This window comes from Hypanus sabinus, unplaced genomic scaffold, assembly GCF_030144855.1.
Source record: "Hypanus sabinus isolate sHypSab1 unplaced genomic scaffold, sHypSab1.hap1 scaffold_450, whole genome shotgun sequence".
Classification (NCBI taxonomy): domain Eukaryota; kingdom Metazoa; phylum Chordata; class Chondrichthyes; order Myliobatiformes; family Dasyatidae; genus Hypanus; species Hypanus sabinus.
Window position 1 is genome coordinate 319,618 of NW_026781325.1, and position 17,716 is coordinate 337,333.

Consider the following 17,716-nt stretch of genomic DNA (forward strand, 5'->3'; position numbering starts at 1 on the left):
CGTCCCTGGAACATCAGAGTTCAACTGGAACCAAGACTGAAACCAGCGGACTTCCCCTCTGCCACAGGCCACGTGTCTGAGCTCTGAAGCGAATCCATTGGCCGAGAGGTTGGCTGGGGCTTTCCCCGCTGTGTGTCACCCCTCCCCTCGTCTCTCTCTCCTACCTGAAGTGGGAGATCTGTCTTCCCCCCCAGGGTGTTCCCTGCTCCTCCCCAATCACACAGAGACATCTCCACACTGCTGCCCCCTTCCTCCCTCAGTTCCTCTGCCCCTCTCCCTCACCCCACCTCTTCCTCCCTGCTGATATCTCTGCCTCTCTCTCTCCTCACCCCACCACTCTCTCATCCTCCGTCTCCCTATCACACCACACCCTCCGACCCCTGCAGTCTTGCTGTCTATACAACTCCCTTCAACTCCTACACTCCTGTCACCCCTCCAGCAATGTGATGAGGGAGTCCTGTGGGGGGGGGGTGAGAAGGGCGTGCGGAGTGAGTGCCTTGGGAGGGGTGTAGAGTGAGCACTGTGGGGGGGGTGAGGAGGGAATGCTGTGGGAGGGGGTGAGGAGGGAGCACTGTGAGAGGGGTGAGGAGGGAATGCTGTGGGAGGGGGTGAGGAGGGAGCACTGTGAGAGGGGTATGCTGTGGGAGGGGGTGAGGAGGGGATGCTGTGGGAGGGGTGAGGAGGGGATGCTGTGGGAGAGAGTGAGGAGGGGATGCTGTGGGAGGGGTGTAGAGTGAGCACTGTGAGAGGGGTGAGGAGGGAATGCTGTGAGAGGGGTGAGGAGGGAGCACTGTGAGAGGGGTGAGGAGGGAACACTGTGGGAGGGCTGAGGAGGGAATGCTGTGGGAGGGGTGAGGAGGGAATGCTGTGGGAGGGCTGAGGAGAGAGCACTGTGGGAGGGGTGAGGAGGGAATGCTGTGGGAGGGAGTGAGGAGGGAGCACTGTGAGAGGGGTGAGGAGGGAATGCTGTGGGAGGGGGTGAGGAGGGAGCACTGTGAGAGGGGTGAGGAGGGAATGCTGTGGGAGGGGGTGAGGAGGGGATGCTGTGGGGGGGGTGAGGAGGGAATGCTGTGGGAGGGGGTGAGGAGGGGATGCTGTGGGAGGGGTGTAGAGTGAGCACTGTGAGAGGGGTGAGGAGGGGATGCTGTGGGAGGGGTGTAGAGGGAGCACTGTGAGAGGGGTGAGGAGGGGATGCTGTGAGAGGGGTGAGGAGGGAATGCTGTGGGGGGGTGAGGAGGGGATGCTGTGGGAGGGGGTGAGGAGGGGATGCTGTGGGAGGGGTGAGGAGAGAATGCTGTGGGAGGGGTGAGGAGGGGATGCTGTGGGGGGGGTGAGGAGGGAATGCTGTGGGAGGGGGTGAGGAGGGGATGCTGTGGGAGGGGTGTAGAGTGAGCACTGTGAGAGGGGTGAGGAGGGAATGCTGTGAGAGGGGTGAGGAGGGAGCACTGTGAGAGGGGTGAGGAGGGAACACTGTGGGAGGGCTGAGGAGGGAATGCTGTGGGAGGGGTGAGGAGGGAATGCTGTGGGAGGGCTGAGGAGAGAGCACTGTGGGAGGGGTGAGGAGGGAATGCTGTGGGAGGGAGTGAGGAGGGAGCACTGTGAGAGGGGTGAGGAGGGAATGCTGTGGGAGGGGGTGAGGAGGGAGCACTGTGAGAGGGGTGAGGAGGGAATGCTGTGGGAGGGGGTGAGGAGGGGATGCTGTGGGGGGGGTGAGGAGGGAATGCTGTGGGAGGGGGTGAGGAGGGGATGCTGTGGGAGGGGTGTAGAGTGAGCACTGTGAGAGGGGTGAGGAGGGGATGCTGTGGGAGGGGTGTAGAGGGAGCACTGTGAGAGGGGTGAGGAGGGGATGCTGTGAGAGGGGTGAGGAGGGAATGCTGTGGGGGGGTGAGGAGGGGATGCTGTGGGAGGGGGTGAGGAGGGGATGCTGTGGGAGGGGTGAGGAGAGAATGCTGTGGGAGGGGGTGAGGAGGGGATGCTGTGGGGGGGGTGAGGAGGGAATGCTGTGGGAGGGGTGAGGAGGGAATGCTGTGGGAGGGGGTGAGGAGGGGATGCTGTGGGAGGGGTGTAGAGTGAGCACTGTGAGAGGGGTGAGGAGGGAATGCTGTGGGTGGGGTGAGGAGGGAATGCTGTGGGAGGGGGTGAGGAGGGAATGCTGTGGGTGGGGTGAGGAGGGAATGCTGTGGGAGGGGGTGAGGAGGGGATGCTGTGGGGGGGGTGAGGAGGGAATGCTGTGGGAGGGGTGAGGAGGGAATGCTGTGGGAGGGGTGAGGAGAGAATGCTGTGTGAGAGAGTGAGGAGGGAACTGTGGGAGGGGTGAGGAGGGGATGCTGTGGGAGGGGTGAGGAGGGAATCCTGTGGGAGGGGTGAGGAGGGGATGCTGTGGGAGGGGGTGAGGAGGGGATGCTGTGGGAGGGGGTGAGGAGGGAATGCTGTGGGAGGGGTGAGGAGGGAATCCTGTGGGAGGGGTGAGGAGGGGATGCTGTGGGAGGGGTGAGGAGGGAATCCTGTGGGAGGGGTGAGGAGGGGATGCTGTGGGAGGGGTGAGGAGGGAATGCTGTGGGAGGGGTGAGGAGGGAATGCTGTGGGAGGGGTGAGGAGAGAATGCTGTGGGAGAGAGTGAGGAGGGAATGCTGTGGGAGGGGTGAGGAGAGAATGCTGTGTGAGAGAGTGAGGAGGGAACTGTGGGAGGGGTGAGGAGGGGATGCTGTGGGAGGGGTGAGGAGGGAATGCTGTGGGAGGGGGTGAGGAGGGGATGCTGTGGGGGGGGGTGAGGAGGGAATGCTGTGGGAGGGGTGAGGAGGGGATGCTGTGGGAGGGGTGAGGAGAGAATGCTGTGTGAGAGAGTGAGGAGGGAACTGTGGGAGGGGGTGAGGAGGGGATGCTGTGGGAGGGGTGAGGAGGGAATCCTGTGGGAGGGGTGAGGAGGGGATGCTGTGGGAGGGGGTGAGGAGGGAATGCTGTGGGAGGGGGCACTTTTGGAGGGGGTGAGAAGAGATGAGTGAGCAGAGCAGGAGGCTAATAACAGACGTGACAGAAACTGTAGTTAGCATGGTTCTGGAAGGTGAAATCAGTCAGCTTTATCCAATCAAACCAAGTTCAATGTTACTTTCTGTACTGTAGATCTACAGAGTCTTTGAAGAGAAATTTACAGGAGCCTTTGAGGATGTAACTAGCAGTGCTGATGGAGGGGAGATTGTATTTGCATTTCCAGGAGGCATTTGACAAGGTTCCACACAAGAAGCTGCAGCACAGAGCCAGATCTCACGGTAGTGGGACTGAACAGAGTACTGGCACAGGCCATTCAGCCCATCTGCTCCTGCCTTCACCAAGTCCATTCCCCACACAGTCATGTGTTTGCCTAAGTGCCTCTTAATCACTCTATCATACCCTTCACTGGCACCCCTGACTTCACAATCCAGGCACACCACTCTCTGTGCAAAAAAGCTCACCCCACACATTTCTTTATTTTTGTAATTTATTTTTTATTGAAGTTCATCAAACAAACATTTCCATAAGATGTATTTCAGACATTGTACATATATATCATATAATCATATATATCACAAATCTCCACAAAGTATTTATTTTTATAGAAAAGAGTGGAAAGAAAAAACAAGCAAAAGGAAAGAGCTGTGTACAAGCAGGGAGTGATCTTTTTTTACAACAGTTTCTTTCTTTCTTTCTTTTTCAATTTTTTTATTGATTTTCATATATACATATAAAAAAAACATAACATAATAATGAGTAAATTATGAATACAATAGACTTGAAGTCACATTGATAATAAGATAACAATATCCTATTAAACATCAGCAGAAAAAAATACCTTAATCAATCAAGTCCATATGATTATATATGAAAAAAAACAAAAATAACCATTAAAAGAAGAAAAAATTTGAAAATATGTGAAAAAAGTATATATTAAGAAAAATAAAACACTAAACTAAACTAACATGGGCAATAGTAATAGCTTACAAGTATATGATAGTGTCAAAAGAACTCCGGAACTCCATACCTGAACATGAATAAGCAGAAAGAAGGTCTGGAAAAGGCCAAATTAATTCATATGAAAATGTCGAATAAACGGTCTCCAAGTTTCTTCAAATTTAATTGATGAGTCAAAAATAGTGCTTCTAATTTTTTCCAGGCTCAGATAAGAAATAGTTTGAGAAAACCACTGAGACGTGGTAGGAGGGTTTACTTCTTTCCAATTTTGTAATATAGACCTTCTGGCCATTAATGTTACAAACAACAGTTTCATTGAAGCTTTCTCCCTCTCATCTTAAAAGCATGACCTCCAGTTTAAGGAATTCTACCCTGGGGGTGGGGAAATCGTGGCTGTCTACTCCGTCTGTGCCTGTTGTAATCTATAAACCTCTATCAGATCTCCCCTCAGCTTCCACCCCTCCAGAGTTCATACTCACAGCCTCTCGCCCAGATGGCCCTCCACTCAGCTCTCCAAAGTCTGCACATCCTTCCTGCCCTGCGCTGCATTGTGGCTGCATGACACTCACACACACGACACCCTGCCTTCTTTACAAGCCTGTCTGCTTGTGCTGTCACTTTCAGGGAGCGGTGGATTTGCACCCCTTTTCTATTTTATTATTATCTGTATGTTTCCCCTTATACTTCACCTCCCAAAGTGCGATACAGGCCCTTCAGCCCATTATCCTGTGCTGACCTAACTCAATCTAATCCATCCCTTCAACATAATGCTCCATCTTCTTTCATCCATGTGCTTCTCCAAGTCTCCTAAATGTCCCCTGGCATCTGCCCCTAACACCACCCAGCAGCATGTTCTACCGTCTGTCACTCTGCCTCTGACATCCCACCCCCAACCACTTTAAAATTATGTCTGCTTGTATTCACTGCTTCAGGCTACCCACGCAATCCATGCCTCTTGTCATCCTGTACACCCCATCAAATCACCTCTCGTCTTCCTTTGCTCCAAAGAGAAAAGCCCCAGCTTGCTGATAACACAGAGTGCTGGAGGAACTCAGCACGGCAGGCAGCGGCTATGAGAAAGAGCCAACAGGCTGAGACCCCTCTATTTAGGACTTCTGTAAAAGGGTCTCAGCCCGAAACTCCAAACAGGATCTCCAGCAATGGATTTTTCCTCATGTGTGGGTATAGCCATAAGGGAGCGGAGGTTTGAGATCAGAATTTTCCTTCTAGATAAACTGCCAGCAATGGCGGACGGCCCCACCTGTCCGAAGTGACTGCTCTAAGGTGTCGGGAGCCATCTTTACCCTTTCCGTCAGTAGAAATGGTTCCACTGGGTTTAGTAGCTAAGCCTCATGTGAAGGCCAGGCTTGGTTGTCCGAGGCTATTTGAGACACACACCTTTGGGATAAATAGTGAGAGCTTATCCCCATTAGGGAACTGTGATGTTAAACACTTTGCAGAAAGAATGGCTATCGCAGACCAAAGCCTCACAAGATGCAGGTCTCTACCAGGCTTGAGTGACTACAACTAGTATACCGGAGGGTTCAGTTCTTCACTCGTGACCAGTTGCAAGGGTGTGGGCAACACAGAAACGACGAGTGGAGCTTAACGCAGGGAAACACATCTCAGTGAGAGATGACTACTGTCTAAGTGGGGAGAGCATTCAGATGAGAGAGGTACAGGTCCGTGTGTGCAGCTGCAATGAAAACTTCATTGTAGCTGCATCGTAGGCACAGATTGTCAGAAACCGAACATTCACTAGAAAAACAGAAGTTAGACATGAATTATACACAATTTTTACAAGAAAGAACACAATTAGAACTTAAAAGAAAGGTCCGCTGCAGTACAAGGTGGTGAGGTGTTGCTTCAATGATTAGGATTGTGTTGAATGGATGAAGGGAAGGAGCTGTTCCTGGTGATTTCAGACTGCGAGGAGACGGCGTGGTCTGGATGGTAGGGTCTCTGATGATGGGTGTTGCTTTTTGAGATGGTGCCTCCTGTAGATCCAACCAAAGTTGAGGAGGGATGGACTGGGCTGAGCAGACCACTGCCTGCAGTACGTTTGTTAAAGTGTTCAGTGACAAGACAAACCTACCTAACCTTGTAAGAAAGTGCGTTCCAGAGGGATTGAACAGTTCTGGTGTCAGAGGGGCAGCAGGTGGGGATTGCCAGTTTGGTGTTGGTCCACGGGGTGGGGATTCAAACGTAAGGATGTCCAGTTCCGACCCCAGCACGTTAGTAAGGCCCCAGCTGGACCCTGAATCTTGGCTCAGGAAGCCTCACTTAAGGAAGGACAGGCCGGAAGTGATTCAGCAGGTTATTCCTGGGGTGGGGGGGGGGGGTCCCATCACCAAGAGTTGGGTTTGAGTCCCATGGATTTAGAAAGATGAGGGCAACCTGACTGAGATCTCTCAGACCTTGACAGGACAGGAGAGAAGTTTCCCCAGTGGAAGGCTCACAATCCAGTGAACATTTTTGGATCTCCCTCCTCACCCCCTCCCACAGTGTTCCCTCCTCACCGCCCCTCCCACAGTGTTCCCTCCTCACTCCCCCTCCCACAGTGTTCCCTCCTCACCCCCTCCCACAGTGTTCCCTCCTCACCGCCCCTCCCACAGTGTTCCCTCCTCACCGCCCCTCCCATAGTGTTCCCTCCTCACCCCCTCCCATAGTGTTCCCTCCTCACCCCCTCCCACGGTGTTCCCTCCTCACCCCCTCCCACAGTGTTCCCTCCTCACCGCCCCTCCCACAGTGTTCCCTCCTCACCCCCTCCCACAGTGTTCCCTCCTCACCCCCTCCCACAGTGTTCCCTCCTCACCGCCCCTCCCATAGTGTTCCCTCCTCACCCCCTCCCACAGTGTTCCCTCCTCACCCCCTCCCACAGTGTTCCCTCCTCACCGCCCCTCCCATAGTGTTCCCTCCTCACCCCCTCCCACAGTGTTCCCTCCTCACCCCCTCCCACAGTGTTCCCTCCTCACCCCCACCCACAGCGTTCCCTCCTCACCCCCTCCCACAGTGTTCCCTCCTCACCCCCTCCCACAGCATCCCCTCCTCACCCCCTCCCACAGTGTTCCCTCCTCACCCCCTCCCACAGTGTTCCCTCCTCACCGCCCCTCCCATAGTGTTCCCTCCTCACCCCCTCCCACAGTGTTCCCTCCTCACCCCCTCCCACAGTGTTCCCTCCTCACCGCCCCTCCCATAGTGTTCCCTCCTCACCCCCTCCCACAGTGTTCCCTCCTCACCCCCTCCCACAGTGTTCCCTCCTCACCCCCTCCCACAGTTCCCTCCTCACCCCCTCCCACAGTGTTCCCTCCTCACCGCCCCTCCCATAGTGTTCCCTCCTCACCCCCTCCCACAGTTCCCTCCTCACCCCCTCCCACGGTGTTCCCTCCTCACCACTCCCTCCCACAGTGCTCCCTCCTCACCGCCCCTCCCACAGCGTTCCCTCCTCACCGCCCCTCCCACAGTGTTCCCTCCTCACCGCCCCTCCCATAGTGTTCCCTCCTCACCGCCCCACCCACAGTGTTCCCTCCTCACCGCCCCTCCCATAGTGTTCCCTCCTCACGCCCCTCCCATAGTTCCCTCCTCACCGCCCCACCCACAGTGTTCCCTCCTCACCGCCCCTCCCATAGTGTTCCCTCCTCACCGCCCCACCCACAGTGTTCCCTCCTCACCGCCCCTCCCATAGTGTTCCCTCCTCACCGCCCCTCCCACAGTGTTCCCTCCTCACCGCCCCTCCCATAGTGTTCCCTCCTCACCGCCCCACCCACAGCGTTCCCTCCTCACCCCCTCCCACAGTGTTCCCTCCTCACCCCCTCACAGAACTCCCTCCTCACCCCCTCCCTCAGAGCTCCCTCCTCACGCCCTCTCACAGAACTCCATCCCCACCGCCCCCCACAAGAGTTCCCTCCTCACCCCCTCCCACAGCATTCCCTCCTCACCCATTTCCACAGTGCTCACTCCACACCCCCACCCCACAGAGTTCCCTACTCACGGTCCCCTCCCACAGCATTCCCTCCTCACCACCCTTTCCTCTATGTGGCTCCTGTCATGATGAGATCAGTGAGGTAGTTTTTACAGGGGTATTCCAAAGGGCAGTTCTACTCCCCCGGAGTTGATGAATCACTTTGGAAAACTTCCACCCTGGGAGGGGATAGTCTTGTGTCAGAATTGTGTTGTGTTTGTCTCTGCCGGTTTCAAAGTTCCCATTTCCACAAAAGGCACGATCTGTTCCCATCAACTGACCCAGTGAGAAATCACCTCTAGGTTCAGAACACAAACTCCCATTACAGGCCCAGAACAGCACTCCAACCCCGACACCCTCCCATTGTCTGTAACCCCCGCAACCCTCCCATTCTCTGTAACCCCCTACACCCCTCCCATTCACTGTAACCCCCTCAACCCTCCCATTCTCTGTAACCCCCTCAACCCTCCCATCAACTGACCCAGTGAGAAATCACCTCTAGGTTCAGAACACAAACTCCCATTACAGGCCCAGAACAGCACTCCAACCCCGACACCCTCCCATTCTCTGTAAACCCCGCAACCCTCCCATTCTCTGTAACCCCCTACACCCCTCCCATTCACTGTAACCCCCTCAACCCTCCCATTCTCTGTAACCCCCTCAACCCTCCCAACTGACCCAGTGAGAAATCACCTCTAGGTTCAGAACACAAACTCCCATTACAGGCCCAGAACAGCACTCCAACCCCGACACCCTCCCATTGTCTGTAACCCCCGCAACCCTCCCATTCTCTGTAACCCCCTACACCCTCCCATTCTCTGTAACCCCCTACACCCTCCCATTCTCTGTAACCCCTTCAACCCTCCCATTCTCTGTAACCCCATACACCCTCCCATTCTCTGTAACCCCTATACCATCCCATTCTCTGTAACACCCTATCCCCTCCCATTCTCTGTAACCCCCTCAACCCTCCCATTCTCTGTAACCCCCTCAACCCTCCCCTCTGTAACCCCCTACACCCCTCCAATTCTCTGTAACCCCCTACACCCTCCCATTCTCTGTAACCCCCTCAACCCTCCCATTCTCTGTGGCCCCGTACACCCTCCCATTCTCTGTAACCCCCTCAATCCTCCCATTCTCTGTCATCCCTTACACCCCTCCGATTGTCTGTAACCCCCTACACCCTCCCATTCTCTGTAACCCCCTCAACCCTCCCATTCTCTGTAACCCCCTCAACCCTCCCATTCTCTGTAACCCCCTACCATTCTCTGTAACCCCCTACACACTCCCATTCTCTGTAACCCCCTCAACCCTCCCGTTCTCTGTTACCCCTACACACTCCTGTTCTCTGTAACCCCCTCAACCCTCCCATTCTCTGTAACCCCCTATACCCCTCTGATTCTCTGTAACCCCCTATACCCTCCCATTCTCTGTAACCCCCTACACACTCCCATTCTCTGTAACCCCCTCAACCCTCCCGTTCTCTGTTACCCCCTACACAATCCCGTTCTCTGTAACCCCCTCAACCCTCCCATTCTCTGTAACCCCCTACACCCCTCCGATTCTCTGTAACCCCCTATACCCTCCCATTCTCTGTAACCTCCTCAACCCTCCCATTCTCTATAACCCCCTCAACCCTCCCATTCTCTGTTACCCCCTACACCCTGCCATTCTCTGTAACCCCCTCAACCCTCCCATTCTCTGTAACCCCCTCAACCCTCCCATTCTCTGTTACCCCTACACCCTCCCATTCTCTGTAACCCCCTCAACCCTCCCATTCTCTGTAACCCCTTACACCCCTCTGATTCTCTGTTTACCCCCTACACCCTCCCATTCTCTGTAACCACCTCAACCCTCCCATTCTCTCCAACCCCTATACCCCTCCCATTCTCTAAAACCCCTCTACCCCTGCCATTCTCTGTAACCCCTACACTCTCCCGTTCTCTAACACCCCTACGTCCTTCCTATTCTCTGTACCCCCTACACCTGTCCCTTTCTCTGTAACCCCCTACATTCATCCCATGTCTGTAACCTCCTACACCCTTCCCTGTCTCTGTTAACCCCTACACCCCTCCTCATCGCTATTAACTCCTACACCGCTCCTGTGTCTGTAACCTCCTACACCCGCACTATATCTCTCCTCCTCTCTATCTCCCTGTCACACACTCTCACACCCTCAGTCTCTCTCTCTCTGTATCTCACTTCCCCTCTCTCTATCTCCTTCTTTCCCTCCCCCTCTCTCTCTTTCTCTCTATCTCCCTGTATTTCTCACACACTCACTGTCTCTCTTTCTGTTTCTCTCTCTCGCCCTCCCTCTATCTTTCTCTCCTTCCTTTCTCTGTCTCCCTCTCCATCTCTCTCCTTTCTGGCCCTCCCCTCTTTCTCCCTTTCTTTCCCTTACTCTCTGCTGAGTGTTGGGGACGTTGTGAGTTTCTGTTGCAGCCCCCAGTGGCCCGTGCTGTCCACAGTGACCCTGACGCCACCAGCTGTGAAAACTGAAACCAGAACTGGCCACATTGCTTTGGTCCCTGTCGCTCGAAACCTCCCCACCTGCTGCCAGTGAAACGAAAACTTGCATTTTCCCAGCGACGACCCCAGCTTTGCGTTCCTGATATCTTCTTGCAGCAATGTGCGGACGGGGGCTATTCCCTCTCGCGGTAATGCACATGGGAGGGTTCACGAGGTATCCGCGGTTGCCATGGCGCAGAGTGCCAGTGCTCACAGAAACACAGACCGAGAGCTGGGCAACAAGATTGGTGTCAAAGGTCAGCATGGACGTAGTGGACTGAATGGGCTGCTTCTCAGTTGTGTGAGTCACGGTGCAGTTCAGTATTGTCCAGTTCAAGCCTCGTGTAAGTGTCTGTGGTAACACGAAGGGGCTCAGAGTAACAATCCCACAGCAACAGCCGCGGAATAGTAATGACCATAGTAAATTTATTTATAGAGAACTCTTCATGCAGATGAGGTCATTCAGACTGCTTTACAACAAGATAGACATGGCTTCCTTGCAATGTTTCAGTTCTTGATTTTAATAATTAAAATGCAGAGTTGTTTTTCAGATGAAGGATACCGTGAAATACGTCAATGACCAAAAACGGTCCAAGGGCACACTGGGGGCAGCCCACAAGAGATGACGTGCTTCCGGTGCTGGCGTAGCGTGTCCACAATGTGCTGTCATACATCTTTGGACTGTGGGAGGGAACCTGCGCGGAGAGCGTACATGACTGAACCCGAGTTGCTGTCACTTTAAGAAAGCTATGCTAGCCACACGGACTAGGAGGGCCGAGATGGCCTGTTTCCGTGCTGTGATTGTTATATGGTTATTCACACACTGCACACCTGCTTGTTCGCTCACTTTTTGAGATACAGTGCAGAGTTGCCCTTCTGGCCCAGCAATCCCCCAATTTAACCCTAGCCTAATCACGGGACAGTTTACAATGCCCAGTTAACCTGCCATCTGTGGGAGGAAACCCACGCGGTCATGGGGAGATCGTGCAAACTCCTTACAGAGAGCGACAGGAACTGAAGGGGGGTCACTGGCACCGTAAAGCATTGAGCTAACCAGCACGTTACCATGCCGCCCAAATGTCTAATCATCCAATTATGTGGCAGCAACTCAACGTAGAAAAGCAGGCAGACATAGTTAAAGAGGTTCAGTTCAAGTCAGACGTACATGAGTACAGGCGGACAGAACAGTGTCCCTCTGGAGCCAAGGTGCAAAACACATTACCGACAGCACATAGCGCAAATAGTCATGATTTCAGAAAAGCGTACAGTCACAAAGGAAAGAATATAGACCATGTCCCCGAGTGAGCAGCTTGTTCTTCCAGCATGCCCACACTGTCTAGGCATCTCCTTCCGCGGCGACTGCTGTGGACAACGTCGCCACAGCCAAGGCGACACGGCTTCCCCGCCACCTGTCTCACCATTCAACCAATAAAGCAGATTGCAGTATTCTACACTACCAGTGTCTAAAAGGGTCTTGTGATCACAATGAAAACACCAAAACAATCACATGCAGCCTTTTTTTTGGACTGCAGGCCATTCCAAAGGTAGAAAACAAGTCCAGGCAGGCCACGAGAACATTATGAAATAAGTCCAGCTCTATTGCTATGGAACGATTTGTTGCTGAGATAGGCCAGCAGTATTTGATGTATTTAGTATCCAGCAGTGACATAATTGTAAAAAAGGCACACTAGATGAACAAATGCACCCTTGGTTGGAACCGGAGGGGGTAATGTGTTCAAGTGCACTGCCATCTTCCTGGAAGAAACTGCCACACTACTTGTTCAGACTAAAATCAGAATGAGGAAGAAATGTGATCTAAGTGACTGACTGGAATGTTTGTTGGTGCCAGACGGGGTGGTTTGAGTATCTCAGAAACTGCTGAACTCCTGGGATTTTCATGCACACCAGTCCCTAGACTTTACAGAGAATGGTGTAAAAAACAAGATAACATCCAGTGAGCAGGAACGTTGTGTTACTGAGAGTGGTGAGAGGAGAAAGGCCAGCCTTCTCGCTGACTGGAATGAGACAGTAACTCTGGTAGCCACCTGGCTTGCAGAAGAGCATCTCTGAATGAACAACAAGCGAACGGGCTAAGCGGCAGAAGGCCCCACTGGATTCCACTCCTGTGCCTATCAGAGTGGCTGTTGAGTGACACGAGGCTGAGGCTTTATAAGTGAGACCAAACTGGAGGCTGCTTTTCAAGCGAAGGTATTACACAAAGAAGGCTAGCTGACTGGCAGGAGGCAAAGAGTAGGAATGAAGGGGCCTTTTCCTGTAGGCTGCTTCTGACCAGTGGTGTTATGCAGATTTGGGACCACTTCTTTTCACGTTATAACTTAACGATTTGGATGACAGAATTTAAGGCTTTGTGGCCAAGTTGGTGGAGGATTCAAAGACCAGGAGGAGGTGCAAGTAATGTTGATGAAGCAGGGTGTTTGCAGAAGGACTCAGATAGATTGGGAGAATGGGGAAAGAAGTGGCAGATGGAATATAGTGTGGGAAAGTCTATGGCCATGCACTTCAGCAGAGGGAATAAAGACACAGGTAGTTTTCTAAGCATGGAGGAAATACTTTTTTAAATTTTATTTTTATTTGGATAAGGTATTACACAAACTTTTTTACATATAACGCCTTTTTCATCTATATTCTATATATATTTATGCATTCATAAATACACACGGAGATGCTATTAAAAGAAAATTAACTAGACACTTAAATAGATATTTATGTGCAAATGTAATTCCACACTATTAAACTAAATAATAATAATAGTTAAAATAGCAATAATAGTGGTTGAATAATTTCCATGTATCTTTTCTTGTCCATTTCTTTCTTGTCCAAAATAATGTGTGTAACCCTATGCAAATTCCATCATAGGTGTTTGTATCTTAACACATTCATGTTTGCTCCCACCCATAAACATATTTATCCAATTCCTGTGTACTTATTTACTTCAAATTATCTTTTCTCCCCCCAAATCTTTTCTTTTACTTGTGATAATTCCATATTTTCCAGAAATAAAGCAGTGAACATTCAAACCAAGGGACATTACATTAACACTATTTAGTAATAGTGTTGATGAGGAAAGCAGTATGAACCATCAAACATGGAGAAAATTCAAAAATCTGAAGTGCATAGGGGCTTGGGCTTGGGTTAGTCTCGATAGACCATGGAGTTGCACCTTGGAAAGTTTCCAGGGTGCAAGCTGTGCAAGGTTATTTTTAACCGAAGACCGGCAGTTGCCCAAGCTGCAAATCTCCCTCTCCATGCCACCGATGTTGTCCAAGGGAAGGGCATTAGGACTCATACAGCTTGGCACTGGTGTCACTGCAGAGCAGTGTGTGGTTCAGTGCCTTGCTCAAGGACACACACACAGCCTCAGCCAAGGCTCGAACTATCACTAGACGAACGCCTTAACCACTTGGCCATGCACCAACACTAGGCTTATCTACATATTGTGTCAAGAAACCTTCCTGAACACACCTAACAAACTCCACACCATCTAAATCCTTTGCTCTAGGAAGATGCCAATCGAAATTTGGGAAATTAACATCTCCCATCACAACAACTCTGTTATTATTACACCTTTCCAGGGTCTGTTTCCCTATCTGCTCCTTGATATCCCTGTTTCTATTGGGCAGCCTTTTAAAACACTCCCAGTAAAGTTATTGATCCCTTCCTGGTCCTAACCTCCACCCACAGAGACTCGGTAGACAATCCCTCCATGGCGCCGTGACAACTATCTCTGATCAAAAGTGCCACACCCTACCGTTTTACCTCCCTCCCTGTCCTTTCTGAAACAACTAAAAGCCTGGCATTCAAAGTAACCATTGGAGTTACTTGCATTTGGAGTGTTGTGAGCAGTTTTGGCCCCTTATCGAAGAAAAGGTGAGGAGGTTCAAGAGAATGATTCCATGAATGAAAGGGTTAATGTCTGAGGAGTGTTTGATGGCTCTGGGATGTACTCACTGGAGCTTAGAAGAATGAGGGGGGGGGGGGATCTCATTGAATCGTATCGAATATTGAAAGCCCTACATAGTGGATGTAGAGAGAATGTTTCCTGTATTGGGGGAGTCTAGGGTCAGATAGGGCAGCCTCAACATTTAGAACAGAAATGGGGAGGAATGTCTTTAGCCAAAAAGTGGTAAATGTGTGGAATTAATTCCACAGACAGTTGTGGAAGCCGAGTCATTAGGTGTCTTTAAAGCAGATTTGAATCGTTCTCATGAATCTGCTCCGGACTCTTGGTTCGTCAGGGTGCCAATTGTTTTGGGATGGTGGAGCAGACTTGATGACACAGTTAGTATAATTTTGCTTCAATGTCTTATGGTTGTGGGTAGTTTTAGACCTGGCATCTGAAAGAGGGTATTCCAGCATCAGAGATGATGAGAGTGGTGAAAGAGTTAATGCTGTGCATGAGGAGCATTGGACTGCTCACAGTCGGTAAGCCGTTTAAGGTTATGGGGAGAATTTACGGGGGTGAGACAGAGAGGGAATCATCCTCGATGGAACCGATGGCCTAATTATTTTCCAATAACTTGACTTCCTGGTCTTACTGTGCAGAGGGAGCATTGTGGGATGTGGAAATGCAGTTTTCGGACTACAGTTCAGCATTCAACACCCTAATAGCATCAGGCTCGAGGGGCCCCTCTGCAGCTGGACTTCCTGTCAGCTTCCTGCCAGACAATAAGACTGGGCCCTCTGACTCTCAGCACTGAGTCCCCTCCTTTACTCTCAACTGTGTCAACACCCACAGCCCTATTCTGCCAATTAATTTTGCAGATGACACTGCCTTATCCCAAACAATAATAGGTGAAGAGGTCATCTCTCTGACACAATGGTGTCAAGAGAACATCCTCTCCCTCAATGTCACAAAAACAAAGGAGCTGGTTGTGGACTACAGGAGGAATGGAGACAGGCCAACTCCTGTTGACATCAGTGGATCTGGGGCTGAGAGGGTGAACAGCTTTAGGTTCCTCAGCATCCACATCACCGAGGACCTCACGTGGTCTGTACACACCAGGGACTCTTTTACTTCAAACGGTTGAGGAAGTTTAATATAGGCCGCCAAATCCTAAGAATTTTCTACAGGGAAACAATGGAGAGCATCCTGACTGGCTGCATCACTGCCTGGTATGGGAACTGTACTTCCCTCAATCGCAGGACTCTGCAGATCAGCCCAGTGCATCTGTAGATGGGAACTTCCCACTATTCAGGACATTTACAAAGACAGGTGTGCTAACATGGCCCGTAGGATCATTGGGGACACGAGTCACCCCAACCACAAACTGTTCCAGCTGCTACAAACAGGGAAACGGTACCGAGGCATAAAAGCCAGGACCAACAGGCCATCAGCCTGCTGAATTCCTGCTGATTGGAACGTAGTCTATGTCACAAAGACATCTGTTTATTGTAAATTAAAATGACTGCACATTGAGACAGAGACGTAATGTGAAGATTCTTACTCCTCGTCCACATGATGTAAGAAAGAAAGTCAATTCAAGGGAAAGGAGTGAGGGAGGGATGGGGAGGGGAGTGAGAGAGAGTGAGGAATGGGGAGGGAAGAGAGTGAGGGACGGGAAGTGAGTGTGGGTCGGGGAGTGAGTGCTGGAGGGGAGTGAGGGATGGGTGTGAGTGAGGGATAGGGAGGGGAGTGAGTGAGGGATAGGTGTGAGTGAGGGACAGGGTGGGTGTGAGTGAGGGTCGGGATGGGGAGTGAGTGTGGTAGGGGAGTGGTTGTTGGAGGGGGGTGAGTGCTGGAGGGGCGTGAGAGTGAGACAGGGAGGGGAGTGAGGGATGGGCGTGTGAGGGATGGGGAGGGGAGTGAGTGAGGGAGTCGAGGGCAGTGATTGCTGTTGGAGTGTTGTGAGGAGGGAGTGCTCTTTGAGAGGCAGTGAGGGAGCAGTGCTGTGGAAAGGTTGGTGTGGAGGGAGCGGTATGGATGGAGGTGGAGAGGGGAAAGTAGATTTGGTCCCTCAATCGACCAGTGAAAAAACTCCAGTGTTCACCTTGATGGTGGGATCTTTCTGTGCTCTAATGCTGTGCCTGGCCCAACTGGAAGAGAGGACTCGTGGCCTCTGTGGGGAGAAGAGTGGGTGGCTGAGATGTATCGTAATCAACAGGGCTTGTTTCTGGGGGGCAGAATGAGGAAGCACAAGGAATGGTGCTAAAAAGAGGAAAGAGATGTTTCCACTGCCCACTCATGTCTGACGGCATAAACACGAGATGTCGCCTACTTCCAGCGAGAGAGCTCGAATGGAACAAAACTCACCACTAACCACAGGAACGTAGAGTACTTCCACAAAAACTATGTAATTCCCACTGTGTCTTACCCTGAGAGTGTGGACGCAGATTCACACTCTGTCTAACCCAGGGAGAGTGTGATAGGACAGTGTGGAGGGAGCTTCACTCTGTGTCTGACCCCGGGAGTGTGTGATGGGACGGTGTGGAGGGAGATTCACTCTGTGTCTGACCCCGGGAGTGTGTGATGGGACGGTGTGGAGGGAGATTCACTCTGTGTCTGACCCCGGGAGTGTGTGATGGGACGGTGTGGAGGGAGATTCACTCTGTGTCTGACCCTGGGAGTGTGTGATGGGACGGTGTGGAGGGAGTTTCACTCTGTATCTGACCCCGGGAGTGTGTGATGGGACGGTGTGGAGGGAGTTTCACTCTGTGTCTGACCCCGGGAGTGTGTGATGGGACGGTGTGGAGGGAGTTTCACTGTGTCTGACCCTGGGATTGTGTGATGGGACGGTGTGGAGGGAGATTCACTTTGTGTCTGAGTCTGTGAGAGTGTCATGGGACGGTGTGGAGGGAGATTCACTGTCTGTCTGACCCTGGGAGTGTGTGATGGGACGGTGTGGAGGCAGATTCACTCTGTGTCTGACCCTGGGAGAGAGTGATGGGACGGTGTGGAGGGAGATTCACTCTGTGTCTGACCCTGGGAGAGAGTGATGGGACAGTGTGGAGGGAGATTCACTGTCTGTCTGACCCTGGGAGTGTGTGATGGGACAGTGTGGAGGGAGATTCACTGTCTGTCTAACCCTGGGACAGAGTGATGGGAGATTTACTGTGTGTCTGACCCTGGGGGAGTCTGATGAGACGGTGCGGAGGGAGATTCACTCTGTGTCTGACCCTGGGAGTGTGTGATGGGACGGTGTGGAGGCAGATTCACTCTGTGTCTGACCCTGGGAGAGAGTGATGGGACAGTGTGGAGGGAGATTCACGGTCTGGTTGACCCTGGGGGAGTGTGATGGGACAGTGTGGAGGGAGATTCACTCTGTGTCTGACCCTGGGAGAGTG

At 52.1% G+C, this 17,716-nt stretch overlaps 1 protein-coding gene across 1 annotated transcript in view; it reads right to left on the reverse strand.

Moving 5' to 3' along the window:
* The window catches only part of LOC132388993 (uncharacterized), a 61,600-nt gene that overhangs the window by 17,315 nt on the left and 26,569 nt on the right, over positions 1-17,716 (reverse strand). Inside the window, exon 3 of the mRNA XM_059961405.1 lies at positions 10,308-10,766. Within this exon, the coding sequence (XP_059817388.1) occupies positions 10,308-10,766 (459 nt within the window). The remainder of the gene's footprint in view (positions 1-10,307; positions 10,767-17,716) is intronic.